The sequence below is a fragment of the Cynocephalus volans genome, chromosome 10, assembly GCF_027409185.1.
Source record: "Cynocephalus volans isolate mCynVol1 chromosome 10, mCynVol1.pri, whole genome shotgun sequence".
In the NCBI taxonomy this organism is placed as follows: Eukaryota; Metazoa; Chordata; class Mammalia; order Dermoptera; family Cynocephalidae; genus Cynocephalus; species Cynocephalus volans.
The window spans coordinates 93,711,443-93,732,541 of NC_084469.1; the positions used below are offsets into that span (position 1 = coordinate 93,711,443).

The window sequence follows — 21,099 nt, forward strand, 5'->3', positions numbered from 1 at the left end:
CCTGGTGTGCAGCAGGCGCTCAATGACTGTTTGTCGAATAAATAAAGAACTAATTGCATGAATGGGTTGGAACTAACCTCAGAAATTACCTTGGCCTGTGCCGGGTGCTGATGCGGTTTCTGCAGATGACTTTTGGGAGGGTGGAGGGTTTAGGTTTCCTGCTCCCTCCTCACCCCAGAGCATTAGGGAAACAAGGCCACCACCTGGTAGACCTCAGACTGTCTCTTTTCCTCTGGGTCACACTGAGGCGTGGACAGCGGTGTGAACTCGGAGGGGTCCTCCTTCTACCAGGAGTGGGTCCCCGTCTGCATTAGCTCCACGAGTGTTCGTGGAACGCCTGCCACGCTCCAGGCACTGCTATGGGTCTAGCCGGGAACAAGATACGAAAACCCCTTCCGCTGCAGGGCTGACCTGACAGTTTATTGGGTGGAAATAAGTGCTGTTGGGGACAAGGGCGTCGCAGAAGCCCTCACAAGAAGGTGACATTTGAGCAGACTTGATAGACGCCAGGAGAAAGCCACGCGGATGTCTGGGGACGGTGAACGCAGTAGGGGCACAGCCAGTGCAAAGGCCCGGCGGGGACAGCGCGCCTGGAGAGTCCCAGGAACGGTGGGGACCGAGGAGCTGGAGCACAGAGAGAGGAGAGAACCAAGGTGAAGAGCAGGGCGAGGGCTCCCGCAGGTTTCGGAGAAGAGGAAGGGAGGGGCGTGGCGGCCCCGCCCTGCACAGGCCCCGCCCCTGTTCTCCGCATCCTCGGGCTGGCTCCGCCCCCGCGCCCTATCCGGGTTCCCAAGGAGACTCGGTCCCGCCCCTCGCAGGCCCCGCCCCCGGTTTCGGAACAACCTCAGACCTGGTCCCGCCCCGCACCATATTCTGCTTGCCAAGGAGCCTTCCTCGTCGTCGCCTTTGCAACCTCATGGCCTGGCTTCGCCCCCGCGCCATATCCGGGTTGCCAAGGAGCCTCGGCCCCGCCCCGCGCAAGCCCGAGTTCCACGGCCGTAGCTATTTTGCCTCTCGGCAGCCACCGTCGCTTGGACAGCCGCCCGCCGCGTGTGTTGCCTGCGCCGCTCCCGCGCGCCGCCCTACGCCGTGCGTGACGTGCGTGAGCGTGCGCGGGCGCGTCGACCGGCGAGGGAGCAGCAAACGGCCGGCGGCGGGCGCCGCGCGGGGGGCGGTCGGCGCGGAGGAGGCGGCGGCGGCCATGGCCGAGGCGTCACCGCAGCCCGGTCGGTACTTCTGCCACTGCTGCTCGGTCGAGATCGTGCCGCGCCTGCCGGTGAGGCCCGGGCCGGGGTGGCGGGCGAGCGGCGGGGCCTGTGCCCATGGGCCTCGGAGAGGATCCCAGGCTCCCGCCGGTCCGTGCGTGTTGGCTCCTGCGGGGAAACTGAGGCCCGGGGCGGCGTCGGCCCAAGGTCACTCGGCGGGGAGCCCGAGCGGCGCGGGCGTGAACCCAGTTCTCCAGGTTGGGAAACTGAGGCCTGCCCCAGGTGGCGCAGCGGGGCTGGAGGCCCGGCGACCCCTGATTAGACCCCCGAATCCGAGGAGGCCGAGCGAGTTGCTCGGGGGCGCGCTGCGGAGAGAGGACCTGGCCTCGGCCGGGGCTCGGGAGGAGGGAGGCGGCGAGCGAGCCAGGCCCCGAAACAAGGCCAGGGGACGTTCCCGGAGCGCGTGATCGGCGCTGCGTGCTCGCCTCGTGCAAACCCGAAGGCCGCCTTGGGGGCAGGTGCAGGGGCTGCTCTCGATATAGGGATGGGCAAGCCGAGGTCCAGCGAGCTCCAGGAGCTGCCCGACGGCGGGCCCCTGTGGCCGGAGCCTGCGTTCTTTGGCTTCCCGTGGGGAGCCCCTGCGTCGGACCGGGACGGGAACCTCCCACCCCCTTCCCGCAGAAAAGGGGAGGTCTAGGAAAGAACGCTGCTAGGGGGGAGATTTAGCTGAGCATCAAGGTGTTTAAAGCCATCCTCCCCCCTCGCCTAAGAGGCCTCCGTGCCTGTGCATTCTGGGCTACTTCCTCCTCATTTAGGCTGATATTGCCTAAGCTGACCTGATGGCACTTTGTAGGGGCGTTGGAGTGGGGTGGCTGCTTGTTAAAGGTACCGTTTTCTAGCCTCCTTAACGTGGGGATTCTGAGCCAGTAGGTCTGGAATGGGCCTTGCCATCTGCATTTTTGACCAGTGTTCCCTTTCCCCAGGTTGATGTGGAAGGTGGGGATTTAGTCCAACCCACGCCCGCTTTACAGATGGGAAAACTGAATCCCGTGGTGGCTCAGCAGAGAAGTGGCCCAGCTGGCTATGGTCCTGGCCAGGGTCTGGCCAGCACGAAGGAAGCAGGCGGAGAGGCATCTGGCCCCCCACCCCCACCCCCAACAAGCATCTCCAGGGGAAGGGACTGCAGGCAGTGAGGGTTTATTGAGCACTTATCCCGTGCGCTCTTTGTACATTGTCTCCTGGATGCTTTTACACCATGATCATTGAGATAGTTGGAGGCTGTGGGTTTCCCTGGGAGGAGAGACCAGGGAAGGGGGCTGGAGGGAACCAGGAGAAGGAGTCTGTTGGGGTATCCCACAGAGAAGGCACGTACTAGAGTCAGGGCTTGGAGGGGAGGGGGAAAAGAAGAGAGAAAGTAGGAGTGGTGTGGCTTCCAGAGGCTAGGGGCTTCCCCTTCCCCAGAAGGAGGGAGAAATCAAGTGAAATCTCAGGTGCGAGAGCACAGGCTTGGGGTGCTGAAACAGGCCCCACTCTGGGAAGTCTTGCTCCTGCCTCTTCCTGCTCCCTGTGTACCCCAGCTCTGTGTTGGTCTGTCTTGTGGGAGGAAGGGGCTGGTCACCCCACAGCCTGCCGGCCTGGCTTAGTTACAGCACAGCCCCTGGCGGCTAGTGTGAGCCCCAGGACAGGCCCTGGGGAGGCTCTCGCAAAGCCTCAGGTTGTGGCTCTGCTGGGGCCAGTGCTGGGCAGTCTGTAAGGCTGACTCAACCCAGCTGCACACCTAGCTGCTCTGGGCCTCCCTTCCTGTGGCCTTGAACGAGGAGGACCTTGACCACCTCCAGCTGTCACTGGCTTGGTGAGGACTTTTTTTCTGGTTATAGGAATCCGGTAGTGACAAGGTAGTCACGGTTTTTGCCCTACGAAGTGTGTAGGCTGGCTAGGGAGCTGGTGTTGAACAATGACCAGCAAATATTTAATCATGAACTTTGGTAAATTCTGTAAGAGCAAATAGCAGGAGAGATCCTGGGAGCAGGGCCTGTCCCCGCCCTTAGGTGGTCCTGAAGTGCCTGCCATGGTTTGGAGCAGGATTCAGGGAGGCCACAGTAGACAGGGAAACCATATCAGAACTTCTTCATGCTGGGACAGCTGTGTGTGCTGGGGAGGGGAGGTTAGCTCTTGATCTGACAGTGGCCAAGCCCGGGAAAGTCCCAGCCACCGCTGGCATCCCTGAAAAGGAGAATTTCTGCTCTTGGGAAACCTGCCCCTCGTTTTAGTCTGATGTGAAAGCAGTTGCCTCTGTGACACCTGTGCTGGTGTTTATGGAGTGTCTGCTCCTGAGTGTGAGAGGAACTGCTGTCCCTGTGGCACCTTCTTGGGCACCTGGATGGCTGTGGGGCTGTGTGCCTGCTCACAGGAGCTTCTCCGGAGCCGGTGGGCTGCCACAGGCCTCCGGTGCCACCCTGGGCTCGGGTCAGGCCAAGGCTACAGCGCTTCTCAGATGTGGGACCTTGGGTGAGGTGCTCAGTCTCTCAGCCTCGTTCTCCTCACCTGTCAAGTGGGTCTGGTGACCTGTTCCATGCTTGTCAGGATCTGGGGGAGCTCTTGTGTGCAGAGTGGCCAGTGCCTGGCAGTTCCCTCCGCAGGGAGCTGTGCTCACAGTCAGAAGCTCGGCAGGTGGGGCAGGGGCTGGGATTGTCCTGTGAAAAGTGGTGATGGTCAAGGATTCGGATCCCATTACTGGCCAGTTGCCAAAAAAAAAAAAAAAAAAAAAAAGGCAGTGACAAGAACGTCTGGATGTACAAGGGAAGGACGGCTCAGCTGGAGTGGGGACGTGGGCTCAAGAACCAGACAGGCCGGCGGAGCTGGGCGGCCCACAGACTGGTGCACAGGCCCAGACTCATCCTCCCAGGACGTGCTGGCTGCGGGGGCGTGGACGTGGAGCTTCCTGCGGGCAGGGGCTTGCCCAGTGCTGGCATCCCCAGCCTCACTAGCTCAGTGTCCGGTGGGGCCTAGTGGGATAGGTGGGTGTGGGTAGGGAGAGCCTCTTGTGCTGTGCCCTTGGGGTCTGTGCGCTGTCTTGGCACCTCAAGGGCATTAGGGACCCGAAGCCCTGCACGTGCTGTGGGAGTTGACCATGGGCTCACAGCCTGGGAATGTGCCGCGCCCTGCCCAGAGGCTGGCACCGACCAGCACAGGTTTCCACACTTGGCCTGAGCAAGCTCCCATCCACCAGCCCGGACACTGTCCTCACCCTGGGGCTCCCGATCTCCGGTGGTCCCATGTATGCCTGATGTTCCCCCACTGGTGAGGCCTGCACTCCCTCTCAGAAGTGTCCCTGAGTGGGTGGTAAGACAGGGACAGTACGGGTACCTGCGCCCCTGCTTCAGAGGGTGGTTGGGGTGAGGAGAGATCGCTGCTGGAGAGCCGCTGGGGAGCCTGGCTGCAACTGTCACTGACACTGCTGTCCCGCCGGGCCCCTGATCTGCAGCAGAGTCAAGTCCAGAGTCCTCTCAGGCAGGGTTCTCTTGCCGTGCAGTGTTGGTCCCTGGCCACTGGCCTGCTCTGCGTCCCATGTTGCACTAGATGCTGTGACAGTGACAATCTGCCCGTTCTTCACAAGTGTGTGTCCAGCACCCTGTAGTGGTTTTGCAGCTGCAAAAGCTGAGGCCCCTGGGAGGTCATGTCTGGAAGTGGCTCCCAGCAGCATGCCGTAAGCACAGAGCCTGGGAACAGGCACCTGGGAGGCCAGGGACATGGATTGCCCTCCCAGGCCGCTGCTGCGGAATGGATTTCTTCCCATTCAGGATTCTGTCCCCATCAGGACCTTCCTATGGAGCCCCGGTGGGGAGGATGTTGTTTGGGGTGCCGGGCAAAGCCACACCCTTGGCACATGTGGGGTCTGATCCCTACCAGTCGCGTCAGAAGCAGCCTGGGAAAAAGGAGGGAGGTGGAGTTAAGTGCCCCTGGGTGGAAGTGCCCACTGGGACCAACAGGCCACACTCCTGCCAGGCGCCCCAAGCACAGTCGTTGGCAGTGGTTCTCAGATGGCAGGTCCTGGGCCTGTGGCTTTGCTTGCTCACTGTCCCTGCAGCCAGCATCAGGAGTACACTGTGTGTAGGGGGCTCATGGACGTGTGGGGGGACAGACAGGGCCCCTGTGAACATGGGACATGGTGGCAGCTACCAAGACTGAGGAGAGAGGGGCGCACGTGCTCGAGTTCCCGTGCCCTCCACACCGGTCAGCAGACGAGGCCACATGTCCTCTGTGGAGGAAGGGTGGCGGTATGAGGCCCAGCAGGGGATAAGCGCAGACCTCTGCCCGATGCTCAGCCCTCCTGAATCTTCCCCGAGGGGCCTGCAGCCCCCAGGGGAGGCCATCAATGTAGCTGGCTGGTCTTTTGGGGCCAGCTGTCTCTCCAGTCTCACCTCAGTTTCCCCTACTTCACCGTGCACGCCTGGCTCTGGACCCCCGTGAATGAAGGATGGCACATGTCACTGAGGATGGAGTGACTGCACTTGGGCAGATGTGTCTGGCACTCAGTGGGTGCTCGGACCCCTGCCTTGCTGCTGATGCTGCGCAGTCACCTCACCTCCATCTGTCCTCGAGGACAGGGAGCCATCATTGATGGTGCCCCACGTGACGCGGCTGGGTAACCTTTGAGAGAAGGGGTGTCAAGTGGGTGCGAGCTGCTACCCCAGGCAGGGGTGGGGCCTGTCGTGAGCAAGACTTTTTCCACCCAGGTCCCCCGGCTTGGGTGTGTGTTTCTCTCCATGGCCACTCTAATGAAAAACAAAACAGTTTCTCAGATGTGCTCTTAGGGAGGAGAGTGTTTGGAGATGCCCAAGCCTGGTCCCTTGCCCATAACCTGTGAGCAAAGGCTCCAGCCCTGCCTGGCATCCTGGGTGCCCTGGATCCGTGTGCCAGGGGTTGGGACAGCACAGGGTCTAGCCCTGACCACAGTCAGGTGTCAGCCACAGCCCTCTGCGTCTTCCGCATTTCAGGGCCCAGGGTGTTACAGCCGTGCTGCGTTTACAGGTGGGAGACCAAGGTGTGGAGCCTGGAAGTGATCTTTGAACTCGACTTCTGCAGGGGGTGAGGCAGGGCCAGGTGGAGACAGGGGGTGGGCAGGGTAGGGGACAGCTGGGTGGCCAGAGGAAGGTTAGCCTGGTCTGGGGCGGAGAAGGGGTGGGAGTGGCTGGGTGCCCTGGACTCGGGGGGTGCTCCTGGGCCTGATGGAAACCAGGTGATGAGCTCAGGGCAGCATGGGGACCCGGGTTGCGTGGCCCAGAGTGAGGAACGTGAGGATTGGCAGCCCACCTCACTGGGTGGCAGGAGGAGGCTGCCTGATTTCCAGAGCCCGCGCAGGGCCAGAGAGTGCCCTGCCAGGTGTGTGCAGGTGCATGGGGCTCTGAGCTTGCCTGGGGGAGAGGGAGGCGTGGGGAAGCAGCCAGGTCCTTGAGGGAGGTGGTTTCTCACACAGGCCCTTCTCCAGTCCAGCCTGTCCTCGTGGGGTGCGCCCATCTAGCAGTGCATACAGTACTCAGAGAGGATGGCTGAAGAGTGGGGGGTGGGTCAGCCAGGACTCAGGGAGGGAGCCTGGACCCTGAGCCCCAGCACTCCCATCCCAGGGACCCAGGTGCATGGCCCTGGGCTCCCGATCCACAGACAGGCCGGGCTCCTGGGGACCCCAGGCCCAGGGCAGCTCCAGGCAGACCTCTGATGTCAACAGAAGGCAGAGATTCAGATTTGTCACAAGTTTTGCCATGGTTAAGTGGGATATCTAATTCCTGGAGTCCTAGCCACACACACCCCGCCCCCCCCCACGGGAATCCCACGCCTGACAGTGATTGCTGTGGTCACTCACTGTGACGCAGAGCTGGCCCTGGCCCCGGCCCCATAGGAGGGCAGAGGGCAACTGTCATGGTCGTTATTTATTTCTTGTAAGAGTTTTATTGAGATATACTTCATGTACTGTACAATTTACCCATTTAAGGTATATAGTTCCCTGTCTTTATATATTCAGATTTCTGCAGCTATTACTACAGTCTAATTGTCACCCAAAAGGAAACCCCATCCCCTTCCCCAGCCCCCAGCAGCCACGAGCCCACGTTCTGTCTTTGGATTGGCCTGTTCTGGACATTTCATGTAAATGGAATCAAACACTACATGGCTTTTTGTGTTTGGCATCTGCCACTGAGCCTGACATGTTCAAGGTCCATCCACATGGCAGCGTGGGTCAGAGCCTCGCTCCTGTTCATTCCAGTGTGTGGACAGACACTGGGGTTGTTTCCACCCTTTGGTGATTGTTACGGATACTGCTGCTGTGAGCATGCGTGCACACGTTTCTGTGAAGGCCTGTGGCTGTGTCCCTCTGAAGTGTGCACATCGGGGTGTGGCTGCAGTCGTGTGGCACCTGCACGTTTGGCTGTGTGAGTAGCTGCTGGGCTGTCCCCACAGCGGCCGCAGCGTTTTGCAATCCCACCAGCTCTGCATGAGGGCTCTGGTTTCTCCACGTCCTTGCCAGCACTGTTGTCCGACTTTGTTTTGTTTGTTTTTTGTTTTGTTCTTTGGTGTTTTTGGTGTCAGACCCCTGGGCTGACATTTTGAGCCTCACTGGAAGCCTCACTGTCCTCATGGGTGCAGGGTGATGTCTTGCTGTGGCTTTGATTTGCATTTCCCTGGTGACTCATGCTGCAGAGCGTTTTCTCATGTACTGGTTGGTTATTCTTGTATCTTCTTTGGAAGATTGTCTGTACAGATCCTCTACCCATTTTTAAACAGGGTGTTTTGCATCTTCGGTACTGAATTGTGAGTGTTCTTTACATATTTTGGATACAAGTCCGTTGACAGACTTGCCAGCCTCCTCCCATCTGTGGGCTCGGTGTGGCACGAGCGCCAGCCCTGCCTTCTGCTCGTCCCAGCCTCAGCCCCCACCTGGCCAGGAGGCGACCGTGTGTGCAGGGGGTGGGGGGCAGCTCCCCTCCAGACCCCATCCCTCCCCAGAAGTCAGCAGGGAGGGCGATGCCACCCCTTGGGGTCTGCCCAGTCACCTTCACGTGGAAACCAGCCTTGCGTCCCCATGTCACATCTCCCTGTTTGCCTCCTTTCCCAGAGGTGGCTGTAGGAAACCTGATGACGGATGGGGCCCTGCTTGGCAGCAGTGGCAGAAGGCTGGCTTCCGCATGCTGCAGCCGTCGCTTTGAGTCTCACACGCTTGCCTTCCCCGGGGCGGCTCCTCGGCTCCTCTGGGACAGCTTGGCATCCTTGGTCAGGGGACCTGGGGGAAGAGTCCATGCCTTGAAGGGAGGTGTCTAGTGCGATAAGGTCCCCCTCCAGCCAGGGGAGCAGGCTGTGTGGGGCTGTTGGAATGCTCCAGATATGCCACTGCAGGGGTCCACAGCCATCTTTGTCTCTGAGTACCACTTGTCATGTGAGGAGGCCCTGAGGCTCCGGCGGCTTCTCTGTTGCTGTGGGGACTGGGCACGTGGGATGCCACATGGGTGGGGTAGGGGAGATGGCCTGCAGGAGGACCTGGCTAGGGGCCTGCCTTCCATCTCCTGGTCCATCCTCCATGCCCCGCAAGGTCCAGAGAGGCCCTGATGTGCCTCCGGCCTAGCGCAGGCCGGCCCAAGATCCCCAGGCGGAGGGAGCCCCTTACCCCTTGTCCTTGAGAAGGTTTTATGGTGGAGCCCAGCAGGGTCACAGGCCCTGGGCCTCACGTCCTCCCATGCTTAGGGCAGGTGGGGCCACACCACGCTGACACTCGCCCCTACTCTGTCCTGCAGGATTATATTTGCCCAAGATGTGAGTCTGGCTTCATCGAGGAGCTACCAGAAGAGACCAGGTGACATAGCCCCTCAGTCACAGAGGCGGGAGAGCAGGCCAGGGCCTGGGCTGCAGCCAGCTGGGCCATGAAGCAGCCGCTGCAGACCCTGGGGGCACATCCCATTTGAGGCTGAGGGGAGGGTTGGACCAGAGAGTAGGGCTAGTGACCTCAGACGGCCACCCACCCCTGGGGATGAGGGGACAGAGGGGATGAGGGGACAGAGGGGATGAGGGGACAGAGGGGATGCGGGGACTCTGCCCCAGGGTCCTTAGGCCAGGACACAGACTGTGTACGGGGACCATAGTGGCCTCATGGTGCTTGGCTAGCGTCCACACACATGGGCTTGGTGGGCTGTGCTGTAGTACAGACACACCCGTGCTCACTGTCGGGGAAGAAGCAGGGGGTAACACCAGAGTCTGGAAAGTTCCGCGGTGGTGGGCCCCAGGGTCTGTAGTATTTCCGTGGTGACTTCAGGGTTTGCGTCCTGAGGCAGTGGCTTTCCTGACGCGCAGGAGCAGAGGGCAGAGCGCAGCTGACGCCACTGTCTCTCCCCAGGAGCACAGAGAACGGTTCTGCCCCCTCCACAGCCCCCACGGACCAGAGCCGGCAGCCGTTTGAGGTGAGGAGCACCCTTGTCCCCGTGGGATGTGTCCTCCCCTACTCTTGTGGCATTCACCAACTCCTACCCTTGGCCCATGCCAGGCCTACACCGCACCTGTTCCTGGGCCCCTAGCACCTCACCTCCCCCTTGCATCCCGTGCGTCCCACGTGCGTCCCTCTGCATCGCACATGCCACTATCCAGGTACTCTCTGGGATCTCCCCACTGGTGTGTGACCTCCACATGCGCTGGACTCATGTCCCCCCCCCCCCCCGCGCCCGGTGTCCTCTGAGCCCCTGTGTCTGGGACAGTGCTCAATGGAGGACACGGGGGTCCCTGCTAAGGGGCTGGTCTGGAGCGGGGCTGGGCGGCTCCAGTCCTCTTGCCCACCCCACCCTACGAAGACACAGAAAAGTGATAGAAAATTGATGCTATGGAGGCAGATGTGGGGGACCCGCTCACACAGCACACAGGCAATTCCAAGAAGACAGGCGAGGCTTTCCGCCCCACTCTCGGTCACCCATCTCCCATCTGTATGTCTGTATCTGGCATGAGTCAGCACCGATTTTGCTTTTGCCTTTTTCTTTGCACACACAGCACCCCTTGAGTGGACTGCGTGGACCGGGGCTGCTGTCCCCTGGGCTGCCCCATCGGGCCCTGCACCGTGGTCACGCCCTCCCCTCCTCTCCCCAGAACGTGGACCAGCACCTGTTCACACTGCCGCAGGGCTATGGACAGTTTGCTTTCGGCATCTTTGACGACAGCTTCGAGATCCCCACATTCCCTCCCGGGGCACAGGCGGATGACGGCAGGGACCCCGAGAGCCGGCGGGAGAGAGAGCACCCGTCCCGGCACCGGTATGGCGCCCGGCAGCCCCGCGCCCGCCTCACTGCACGGCGGGCCACCGGCCGGCACGAAGGCGTCCCCACGCTGGAAGGGTGAGGGGGCCTGGGGGTGGCCAGAGAGGGCCCTGCTTGGTGAGATGAACGTTCTGCCACTTGGAGAAGGGCAAAGTTCCCACTGAAGCCCGGATTAAGTCCAGGCTGTCTCTTGAAGGGCTGGCCAGTCTGGTGTAGGAGGTCTGCAGTTCCCAGGAGCAGGGCAGGCTGGACACCCATGCACCGGAGGCCCTCAGTCTCCTCCCACGGGGGCTGTGACACCCCCATGGTACCTTGGAGGCACGTGCCAGGTTTGAGGCTATTAGAACCAGCAGGGCCAAGCCCCAGGCTCGAGGGCCCTGTGCGGAGTGACATCCAGGGTGTTCGGTGTTAGTGTGAAGCATCCGCCAGATCGGGTAGTCGGCTTCCACAAGGATTTGAAAACGGGGGGTGTTGGTCCATGGGTGAAAGGTCGCTGGTGGATACTTTTCTTGCTAATTTTTTATAACTTTGGTTTTAACGACACATAGTAACCGTACATATTTATGGGGTAAGATGTGATATCTGACAGATGGATACATCGTATAAAAAGCAAATCAGTGTAATTAGCCTGTCACCTCACATACGAGAACATTCAAACTCCTCTCTTGGAGCTGTTTTGAGATGTACGATACTGTTACGCGTAGTCACCCTACTGTGCTGTGGAACACCAGAGCCCATTCCTCCTGGATAACTGTCACTTTGTACCCACCTCCCTCCCCAGCCTCTGGTGGCCTCTTTCCACGGTGCTTCCTTGAGGTCAGCTTCTTGAGAGTCTGGCCGGTTAGCTCAGCTGGTTAGGTGCCGCCTTGTAACACCAAGGTCAAGGGTTCAGATCCCCGTACTGGCCAGCCATCCCCAAAATAAAATAATTTAAAATAGTAATTTTAAAAAATCCCTTCAGATTCCACATGAGTGAATCAGGTGGTATTTGTTTTTCTTTTCCTGGCTCCTTTCACTTCACGTAATAATACCCTCTGGCTCATCCACGTTTCTGCAGATGACAAGGTTCCATTCCTCTTCACAACCGAGCAGTGTGCCATGGTGTCTGTGCCATGTTTCTTTATCTGCCATCCATGCATGGACGCTCGGGCCGCTGTGCCTGGAGCCGCAGTGATCATGGGAGTGTCTCTTCCACACTGATTTCCTCTCCTTTGAATAAATACCTACAAGTAGGACTGCTGGGTTGCTACCGTGGGGTGTGGTATGTGTTGAGGAAAGTCTGGAAGCTGCTGGTTTAGCAGCTGGCCCCGGGCTGCGGCCCTAGCGCTGCCCCTCGCTCTGTTGCAGGATCATCCAGCAGCTGGTCAACGGCATCATCACCCCTGCCACCATCCCCAACCTGGGCCTGGGCCCCTGGTGAGTAGGAGGGTGGCACCCCCTCCCTGCCTGCCTCTTACCCCCTCAAACTGACCTCTCCGCCCCCAGGGGTGTCCTCCACTCGAATCCGATGGACTACGCCTGGGGGGCCAATGGCCTGGACGCCATCATCACGCAGGTACAGGGGTCAGGGTCCCTAGGGGCGGGGGAGGGCCTGGGGAAGCTGCTGGCACCAGGGTGTTTCCATCTTCCCTTCTGCCTATTCTGAGTCTCGATGACCTTGGGTGTTGCCTTCTAATGCACCTGCACTGTAGTCCTGAGGACATGCAGGAGACTTGCTCGGCCACACCACCCTGGTGGCTGTGCTCCCCAGGCCTGCTGTCCCCCTGCCCCGGAGCCCATGCTTGCCAACTGTACTCTGCCGCAAGTCATCCTGTCATCCAGCAGGACCTCTTGCCCCCAGCCCTGGCCGGCTGGGTCCCTCCCTCTGCAGAACAGTGGGAGTGGGGCACAACCCCACAAGAGCAGGACCCTCACAAGGCTGTCTTCAATGGGGATGGGAGGAGTTGGCAGCAGGGGCAGCCCCCCACCCTGGCTGGGATGGTGACCCAGCTGGGGTGAGGGCAGGCAGGGCCTCAGGGGTGTGACAGCGACCTCTGACCCCGCTGGGGGGCACACTCCAAGGGGTCCTGGCCTTGGTGCTTTTGCAGGTCAGGCAGCCCTGCCTTTCAGAGCCCCGGCCCCGAGGAGCTCCCGGCACTCTGGCCTCTTGTCTTTCAGCTCCTCAACCAGTTTGAAAACACAGGCCCCCCGCCCGCAGACAAGGAGAAGATCCAGGCCCTCCCTACTGTCCCCGTCACCGAGGAGCATGTAGGTACGAGTCCAGGCACTGAAGGATGTGCAGCCTGCCCTTGCATAACCCATGGGAGCTCTCTATGTGCCCGCCTCTAGCAGCCATGGGCCCCCCCCCCATCTCCTGCTCTCTATCCAGTGGTGCTGCCAGCGTGATTCCTCTCGAGCCTTGGGGCCTGGTGGGGTTGCAGCTCCTGGAGACCATGGTGGGGGTGGGTAGCAGGCACCATGCTTGTGCCCCAGCCTCACACTGCTCCCCACAGGCTCTGGGCTCGAGTGCCCCGTGTGCAAGGACGACTACGCACTGGGCGAGAGCGTGCGGCAGCTGCCCTGCAACCACCTGTTCCACAACGGCTGCATCGTGCCCTGGCTGGAGCAGGTGAGCTGCCCCGCCCGCCCGCTGCACCTGGCCCCGGCCCCCCGGCCCAGCAGTCTCTAACCCACTTCCCTTCTCCTGCCCTCGCCTCTGTCCCACGAAGCACGACAGCTGCCCCGTCTGCAGAAAAAGCCTCACAGGACAGAACACGGCCACAAACCCCCCGGGCCTGACTGGGGTCAGCTTCTCGTCCTCGTCCTCATCCTCGTCCTCCAGCTCGCCCAGCAACGAAAACGCCACAAGCAACTCCTGAGCCCTGCAGAGCTGGCACCGCACCCCACCCCACCCACAGTGCCCTGCAGTCGCTGGGAAAGTTCTGGTCCTTTCCCACCCACCCCTGGCTCCACCACTACCACGGCACCCGCGGACTGAGGTGCCTGGGCCACACCCACATCTGGTCGGTCAGTGCCCGGTGGGCCCCAGGCTGTCAGGCAAAGCTCGGAGGACCTGCCTCCTCCAGGGTGGGACCAGAGCTTGGCCGCCTAGCTCCGGCTGCTTGGCCCTCCCAGGGGAAGGGATGTCCCGTGCCCCGGTTCTCCTGGCACAGAGGGTGCAGGCCACAGGGCCCCCTCAGGGGGTGTCCCCAACCTTCCCGTTCCCTCGTGTCTAACTTCACCCCCTAAATGTTCACTGGCGGAAAGGTTTTTATAATTTTAAATTATTACTGCCTTGAAATAAATGGACGTTTGAGCTCACACGCGGCCATGCATGATCTGTGGAAGGACAGGGCAGAGCTACTCTGCCAGGGTTGCCAGTGCCCCCAGCACAGGCCGCTTACCCCCCCCCCCCCGTCCTGCCCCCATGGCTGCCTCCGTGACCCAGAGCTTGGGGGCTCAGGACTGTGCAGCAGGCACTGGGCTTGGGGCCACGAGGAAGACCAGCAACAGCCAAGAACAAAACTGCCGCAACAGATGCTTTTTAAAGGGAAAATGTGTATGTGGAGAGCTATTTAAAATACATCTACTTAAAAAGAGGATTAGGTGGCTTGGCATTTTCCTTCTGCGCCAGTGTGTCCAGAGAGGGGCTGGGCTTTGTGACTTGCTGGGGGTCTGGGCAGCCCAGCCTGTCCCCAGGGGGGGTTTGTACCTCCTGCAGGGTCCAGCAGTGAGCGGGTATCCCGCTAGCCACTCAGCTGGGAAGCCCAGGTGCTATCGGACCTGGGATCGCAAACTTAAACCCTAGACGTCTGATCTGGAGACATTCAAGAGCATGGCCAAGCACCACTAGATTGCATTTTCAAACAGTGGGAACACAAGTCTGCATTAACCTGTCAGGCGGGACTGTGCTCTAGCCGGGGTCTGCAGGGAGAGCCTCTGCCCTCTAAAGCGCCTTCCGCATCCAGTCTCATGTCAGAACCACACATAGGGTCACCAGCTGGATCTGCAGAGCCTGAGCTCTGCATGAAGCTGGGCTGGCTTGGGACCTCCCATCTGCTCCGTGGATGAAGATTCCAATAGTCCATTGCCCAGCATTGGAGGGTACAGATAAGTGACAGAGAGGAAACCCCTCCACAGGGACGCCCACATCTGCCTTCTGTGGACACTCCAGAGCGCAGGAAGGCACCTGCCCATCCCCAGCCTCTCTGCTCTGCAACGGTTCCATATCCGCTCTGCACCAGGCTGTCTTCTGCCCTGTGTCCTGCAATGTGTGCTACTGAAACGACACCCTGAGAGATGCCCTGACAGGGTTGTGGAGCTGGGGAGAGAGAAGTGTGTGTGACTTTGAGTGCAGCCAGGTGCCCCAGGGCTGGGACCACAGCGCCTCCCGCAATAACAGACACGGCACTCTGCAGATGGGATGGAATTAGACGTTGAGACAGGAGCTCATCGTGGACCATCCTTGATTTTAGGACTTCCAACCTGCAGAACAGTGAGAGGAGTCGTAACGTGTGTTGTTCTGAGCCGCCAAGTTTGAAGCGGTTGATTCCAGCAGCTGGTGGAAACACACAGACGGTCTGCTGCCCGCTGCCCTGCCACGGAGCAGAGTCCCACGGCCAAGCCCACTCCTCCCAGTGGAGAACACACGTTGGGTGCCGCGGTTTTCAGGGAGAACACACACGTTGGGTGCCCTCTTGGGCAGCCAAAGCTCCTGAGTGGGAGGTTGGAGCCGACCACGGCCTGGACGGACAGGGCCAGGAGGGAGGCTCGAGTGGGGCTGTGGCTATCAGGACTAGGGACGCTGCAAAAATCCACCAGGACCCCCATGCCACAAGCGTGCCGTGAGGGGGCTGTGAGGACACAGGGAGGGGTCGCCGCTGCTCTTGTAGACATGAAATGTTTATCCCGGGATGATGGTGGATCCACAGCCAGTGTCAACGCAGAGCCCGGCACCTCACCCCACACCCTAGGGAAACGGCTGCGGAACAGAAGGTGGACACTTACGTCCCCACGGGGACCCCCTCACTCCCCCGTATCTACAATTCGTCATTTCAGGGTGTTACATAAATGGAAGCACAGTTTGCGGCCTCTTAGGAGTCCTCCGTGTTCTCGTGCTTCCGTGGTCCGTTCCTTCTCACAGCTGGGGGTGTCCACGGTGTGACGTGCGCCCTGGGTTTAACCTCCACCTGTGCGGGGACACCAGGTGGTGCCCAGTTTTTAGGCACTTCGAAAACAGCTGCTGTGAACACCTGTGTACAGGTTCTGTGTGAACAGTTCTCTGGGATGTAGATGACCCGAAGTGCGTTGTGGGGTCGAATGGTGGCTGTGTGTTCAGTTTCAGGAGAAACGTCCAAACTGATTGTGCTTCCAACTGCGACGTACAAGGGGTGCGTTTTCCCTGCATCCTTGCCAGCGCTTGTTTTCAGTAGTTTTATTTTAGTCATTTTGACAGCTGTGCTTTCGAAATGGCACTGGCTTAGCGGTGTGTGGCCCTGAACAGCAGAATTCGGTTGGCAAGGCGGCCCCTTCCCCATGGCTGGATGCAGGGCAGAGTGTGGCAAGTTCACTCACACAGGGTCCCCCTCGGCACTGTGGACACGGGGGCTGGGTCATCCTCTGCGGTGGGGCATCCTGGGCACTGCAGGTGCTGAGCAGCGTCCCTGCCTCCACCCACTCCAAGCCAGGAGCTCGCCCAGTCGTGACCAACCACAGATGTCCCCAGATGCTGCCCAGCATTCCCTGAGTGATAGCTGCTGGCCTTGGCTGGCAGTGAGTGTCTGTCTAGTCTCTGCAGGGTGAGCAGGTGGGTTCTAAAGGGCCCTGGTCCGGACAGGCAGGCCTGGTGTGGCCCTCCCTGCTTGGAAGCCTCTTCCCTGGTCACTGGCCACCTACCACCCCCCATTTCCTCCCAGCAGGTGCCTGGGCCTGGCTTTGTTTTCTGTATTTTAAGTGGAAGCTGGTGACTGGAAGAAGAGGCAGGGACCATCACCTCCACCAAGAGGAATGTTGCACCTGTGTTGGTTCTCCACAAACCCCATGGGGCAAATGGCATCCCACTTTATTTTTTTTTTTAAAGATGACCGGTAAGGGGATCTTAACCCTTGACTTGGTGTTGTGAGCACCACGCTCAGCCAGTGAGCGAACCGGCCATCCGTATATGGGATCCGAACCCGGGGCCTTGGTGTTATCAGCACCGCACTCTCCCGAGTGAGCCACGGGCCGGCCCCTGGCATCCCACTTTATACAAGGGGAAACTGAGGCCCAGAGCAGTAGCTGCCTGGCCCAAGGCCGCAGAGCAGGTGTTGACCCTGGGCTTAGCTTTCCTTCTAGCTCGAGTTCAACCCCCGAGGCTGCTCAGAGGGCCTCCCACGTCCCTGGAGGACACTGCCTTGAAGCCCCCTTGGCCTGCCCTGCATGTGGCACCTGCTCCCACCCCCACCCTCTGCCCCTTCCCACAGGAACTGAGGCGCTTGGAAAATTATTTTATCATTGAAACAATTTCAGACATTGTGTGTGTTTCCAGCAGCTGCTGTAACAAATGACCACAAACTTGATGGCTTAAAACAAAACATTTATCCCCTCACAGTTCTGGGGAGTAGAAGTCCAAAGTCAAGGCGTGGGCAGGGATGGCTCCTCTGGAGGCTCCAGGGGAGGACCCGTGTCCTCCCTTCCCAGCTTCTAGAGGCACCCGCAGCCCTCGGCGTGTGGCCCCTACCTCCGTCTGCAAAGCCAGCAGCGCAGCGTCTTCCAGTCTCTGCCTCTGGCCCTTCTGCCCCCTCTTGGACCATGTGAGGACACTGGGCCCCCAGGTAACCCAGGATGACCTCCCATCTCGAGGTCCTCAACTCCATCCCATCTGCAGAGTGAGCCCCTTTGCCACTGGAGTCGATGTATCCCCAGGACCCAGGGTCAGGACAGGACATCTTCGGGGCCATTATTCTGCCGGCCACCTGGGGGTGGCACATCTGAGTCACCATCTCTGCCATCCCCGGCTGTGCCTGCTCCACCCTTGCCCGAGCCCCTCCTCCTGGGCCCTCCCCTCCCCGACCCGCTGCCCCAACAACTCACGACTCCTCCCTCCTCTGAGTCTTCGCCTCTGCTGTGCCCCCACCTGGAATGTTCCCCCAGACCTCCTGACACTGCACAACCATGACCCTCAACCCAGGACATGCCTGTGTGTCCTCCGCCCCCAGCTCATGAGGACACTGGGACACCTGCTCAGTGTCCACCTACCCCCTCAGGCTGGGGGCTCCCTCAGTGCGGGGCCTCATCTGGGGGGAACCCCGGGTGTCCCCAGCATCCAGCAGGCACTCAACAAGTGCTTGTGAAGTGAACGGTGAGATCATGTGTGGCCAGGGCCTGGGCCCCGTCCGGCCTCCTCACCACCCTGCTCAGGCATCTTCGGGAATCTCTGTCCAGCCTGTTCCTCTGGCAGCAGGGCCCTCGCAGCCCGGCGGGGCCTCAGGAGACCAGCACCGGCAGGAAGTGGGTTGACAGGTGGTGGCGCCGCGTTCGACCGCCTCGCCGGGGTGCCCCCTGCCCGTCCAGCGCCAGGAACATGGGCCGGCCACGGTGGCGCCAGCGGAGCGAGGCATAGGTGTTGTAGCCATTCTCCTCGATGCGCTCCCGGAACCTGCAGTCGACAGTGTAGACCCGCTGCGGGGCGGGCGCGTGAGGCCCGCGGGCACCCTTGCCTCCCCGCCGCCTGCCACCCGCCACCCGCCACCCACCAAGCGCATGGCACTCACCGACCCATAGAGGCGGCCCCAGCGGCTCATGGCCACATAGAAGCCTGAGTACACGGCCCTGATGACCACGACACCCACGTGGACAGAGCGGATCTCCACGACACCTGCAGGGAGGGGCGGGTCAGAGCCCAACCTGACCCCGCGGGCTCACTTTCCTCTCCCTCCCCATGCAGGGTGCGGGACCCTTGGGCACCAGGATAAACACTGAGGAGCTCCCCCGAAGACACGGAAGGTGACAGCCCACAGGCAGGAGGAAAGAGGAGGGAATGGCCAGCACCGTGACCGTGAGCCTTGGAGAGGGCACACAGGACGGCAGGAGGCGGAGGGAGAGGCACGGATCGCCGGAAGCTGGGAGTAGTTTCTCTGGAGGGCACTGGGGAGCCACAGCAAGGAGAGGGGCAGGGAGGGCTCTGCTCGGTCAGCCTCATCTCAGCATGGTCAGCCCCCATGCAGCATCCAAACTGGGGAACAGGGGGATCCCAGGGGCCCGGAACAAGTGGACACCACCCACGGCAAGAAAACTAAGCTGAAGGTCTAGGCCAGGAGGAGGCCTCGGAAGGAGGCGGTGGCCTCCTGGGCGAGCTGCTGAGACCAGTAAGTAGAAGGAACAACCAGCACGGACCGCAGAGCCCCCAGGCGCGCCCCCGCTGGCAGGTGTTTACAGAACAGCGCCCTGGGGTCGACGATCAGCGCTAACATGCCTGAGCTGGCTGTATGCCAAGCATCCTGCGCCCTCTGCACCCCACCAAGCCCACACAGCAGCCCCAGGGGGTTGTGCCCACTTCAGGGGTAAACTGAGGCCTGGGAGTGGCAGAGCCAGCTTCAGGCCCTGTCCCCTGATGGGTGACCCTGGGTGAACCCTGCCCCACTCTGGGCCTCAGTCTCCTGTCTGGACCTAGAGGCCATCAGCCCCATGAGGCCAGCCACTCACCCCCTGCACCTGCCTGCCCACCCTCAGTCTCATCCTCGATGCTCAATCTCACCCCGGGGCCTTTGCACCTGCCATTTCCCCTGCCAGGTACACAGCTCTTCCTGCGCAGGGTCAGCTCCAGCACCACCTCCTCGGAGAGGCCGCCAGACCCTCCCAGAGGCAGCCCAGCTGGCCTCCCATGCCCACCTCCTCATGTTCTTTGAACCCTGCATGGCCCACTTGGAAATTACCACATTCCTTGTTCTCTTGTTTAACTACGTCTCCCTCTGACCTGGGAGTCCCATGAGGGTGAGCCGACTCGGTCACCGCTGTCTGCCTGATACCCAGCACAGCACACAAAGGTGCCCAATTAATAACCACCGAATTAATGAAGAGAGAAGCGCCCCAAGCCCCGCCCACACAGAGCCATTCATCACCCATCACCCGCATAGCTGTCCAGTGAGGGAAACTGAGGCTCAGAGAGAGATGGCGACTGTCTCAGGTCACCCAGTGGAGTCAGGCCTCTCCTGTGGCCCAAGGCCACCCCGCCTGGCAGTGCCCACCACGGATGGACCGGCCCAGCCAGTCCTTGTCACTGCCCTCGTCGCATGCAGCCTAATGAGGGCCTTGGGAGCCCCAGATGAAAGTAGCTGGGAAGGGCAGGGGGTGATTATCTGCCCTAATGGTGGTGATTCAGGCGGCGGCCAGCGATTAGCTGGGCCCCCTCCCCACTCCCCTGACCAAACCTTGGACCTGTGGGGAAGTGGAGACAGGTCCCTGCGGGCTCTGGCTCCCCTAGTCTCCCAGTTAGCCCGCCCCTTATCTCCTCTTTACCCTGGCCTCTGCTCTTGCCACACAGATTCCACAAGCACTTATGGAGTGCCTCCTGTTTGCTGGGTGGGGCCCTGGGGACACTGATGAGCAGCAGGGACAGTCTCTGGGCACTATGGAGCCCCAGCCCCACCACCCCTCTGGGTGTGACCCTGGGCAGGCCATTTCCCCTTCTGTGCCTCAGTTTCCTGATCTGCCAAATGGGGTGTCCTGGAAGAAAGAGAGGGGTCCCAACTCAGGCAGGTCTTGACTTTGGTTTTGTAGTGCCGGGAGTCCAGAGTTCAGAGCCCACCTCTGCCCCCACCTCATTATGTAACTGGGCCCAAAGGGGCCTTCCTGGAGCCTCCGTTTCCCATTTGTAAACAGGTCGAGTGACCCCACGCTCAGGACTATTCCACACAGACGCTTGTCTGGGCTGAGCCAGGAGCCAGAAGCTTCCCCTGCGTCCTTCGCCTTAGCTGTCCAGCCTTCCCGCCAGGCGTACTGCGCCCATTTCACAGCTGAGGAAACCGAGGCCCCAGACTGGGAATGGCGCGGCCGACGCCACGCAGCCAGGGAGCCCCGGGTCCCCGCCCGCCGCCGCCCCGGGCAGCCCCGGCGCACTCACTGTCCTGGCCGTGGCGCCAGCGGGTGCCCTGCACGCGGCCGTCGGGGTCCACGCGCAGGAAGAAGTGCGTGGAGGAGAAGAGGCGCCGCCAGCGCACGTCGCCCTCCAGGTGCGGGTAGCTGCGCGGTCTTCGCGGCGCGCCGGGGGTCCCCACCGCACCAGGCGCCCGCGCCAGCAGCAGCCAGGCCAGGCCCAGCCACAGGCGGCGGCGCATCGCCCCGCTCCGGCCCCGCGCCCGCTCCGGCCCCGCGAGTCCGCGGCTCGGCCATGCGCGGCCGGGGCGGGGCCGGGGGCGGGGCCTCCCGCGGCGACCACTAGGGAGGGCCGGGGGGCGGGGCTTCGCCTCAGGGGGCGGGCCGTCGTGAGAGGCGGGGCCGAGGCCAGGGAGCCGACCAATGGAGCGTCCGGGACTGGCCAATGGGCGCCTCGGGGGCGGGGCCGGGGTGGCAGGGGCGGGGCCGGGCCTCCGCGCGTGTTTGTTTGTCTTGCGGGGCCGAGGGGCGGGGCGCGTTCGTGAGTCACGGAGCCTCTGGGC

At 61.3% G+C, this 21,099-nt stretch overlaps 2 protein-coding genes across 5 annotated transcripts; one reads left to right on the forward strand and one right to left on the reverse strand.

The window, feature by feature from the left end:
- The first annotated feature begins 1,125 nt into the window (after positions 1–1,125).
- On the forward strand, positions 1,126–14,067 carry RNF126 (ring finger protein 126). 2 transcript variants are annotated; one of them, XM_063111305.1, is made up of 9 exons: positions 1,126–1,276; positions 8,987–9,045; positions 9,583–9,646; positions 10,320–10,564; positions 11,834–11,902; positions 11,972–12,041; positions 12,644–12,737; positions 12,979–13,094; positions 13,195–14,067. In XM_063111305.1, exons 1-9 carry the CDS (start codon positions 1,202–1,204, stop codon positions 13,342–13,344), a joined length of 942 nt encoding a protein of 313 aa, XP_062967375.1. In that variant the 5' UTR covers positions 1,126–1,201; the 3' UTR covers positions 13,345–14,067. The 2 variants fall into 2 exon arrangements, with proteins under 2 accessions (XP_062967375.1, XP_062967376.1); XM_063111306.1 differs by having other exon boundaries at positions 10,320–10,483.
- Positions 14,068–17,022: 2,955 nt separating this feature from the next.
- Positions 17,023–20,778, reverse strand: FGF22 (fibroblast growth factor 22). 3 transcript variants are annotated; one of them, XM_063112661.1, is made up of 4 exons: positions 20,565–20,778; positions 18,217–18,320; positions 17,852–18,101; positions 17,023–17,418 (listed from the first exon to the last, which is right to left on the reverse strand). In XM_063112661.1, exons 1-4 carry the CDS (start codon positions 20,776–20,778, stop codon positions 17,378–17,380), a joined length of 609 nt encoding a protein of 202 aa, XP_062968731.1. In that variant the 3' UTR covers positions 17,023–17,377. The 3 variants fall into 3 exon arrangements, 2 of the variants coding, with proteins under 2 accessions (XP_062968731.1, XP_062968732.1); XR_010024684.1 differs by having other exon boundaries at positions 17,368–17,418; positions 17,702–18,101; XM_063112662.1 differs by lacking the exon at positions 17,023–17,418 and having other exon boundaries at positions 17,831–18,124.
- Between the last annotated feature and the right edge of the window lie 321 nt (positions 20,779–21,099).

What these genes read in the sequence shown, in the direction of transcription:
- RNF126 (XM_063111305.1), top strand. Translation starts at nt 1,202, where the DNA reads ATGGCCGAGGCGTCACCGCAGCCCGGTCGGTACTTCTGCCACTGCTGC. An exon ending in TGGACGCCATCATCACGCAG is followed by an intron (nt 12,042 to 12,643) that starts GTACAGGGGTCA and finishes CTTGTCTTTCAG; the next exon opens with CTCCTCAACCAGTTTGAAAA. An exon ending in TCGTGCCCTGGCTGGAGCAG is followed by an intron (nt 13,095 to 13,194) that starts GTGAGCTGCCCC and finishes TGTCCCACGAAG; the next exon opens with CACGACAGCTGCCCCGTCTG.
- FGF22 (XM_063112661.1), bottom strand. Translation starts at nt 20,778, where the DNA reads ATGCGCCGCCGCCTGTGGCTGGGCCTGGCCTGGCTGCTGCTGGCGCGG. An exon ending in GGGGCCGCCTCTATGGGTCG is followed by an intron (nt 18,102 to 18,216) that starts GTGAGTGCCATG and finishes TGTCGACTGCAG; the next exon opens with GTTCCGGGAGCGCATCGAGG. An exon ending in GAAGATGCCTGAGCAGGGTG is followed by an intron (nt 17,419 to 17,851) that starts GTGAGGAGGCCG and finishes TGCCACCCCCAG; the next exon opens with GTGGCCGGCAGAATAATGGC.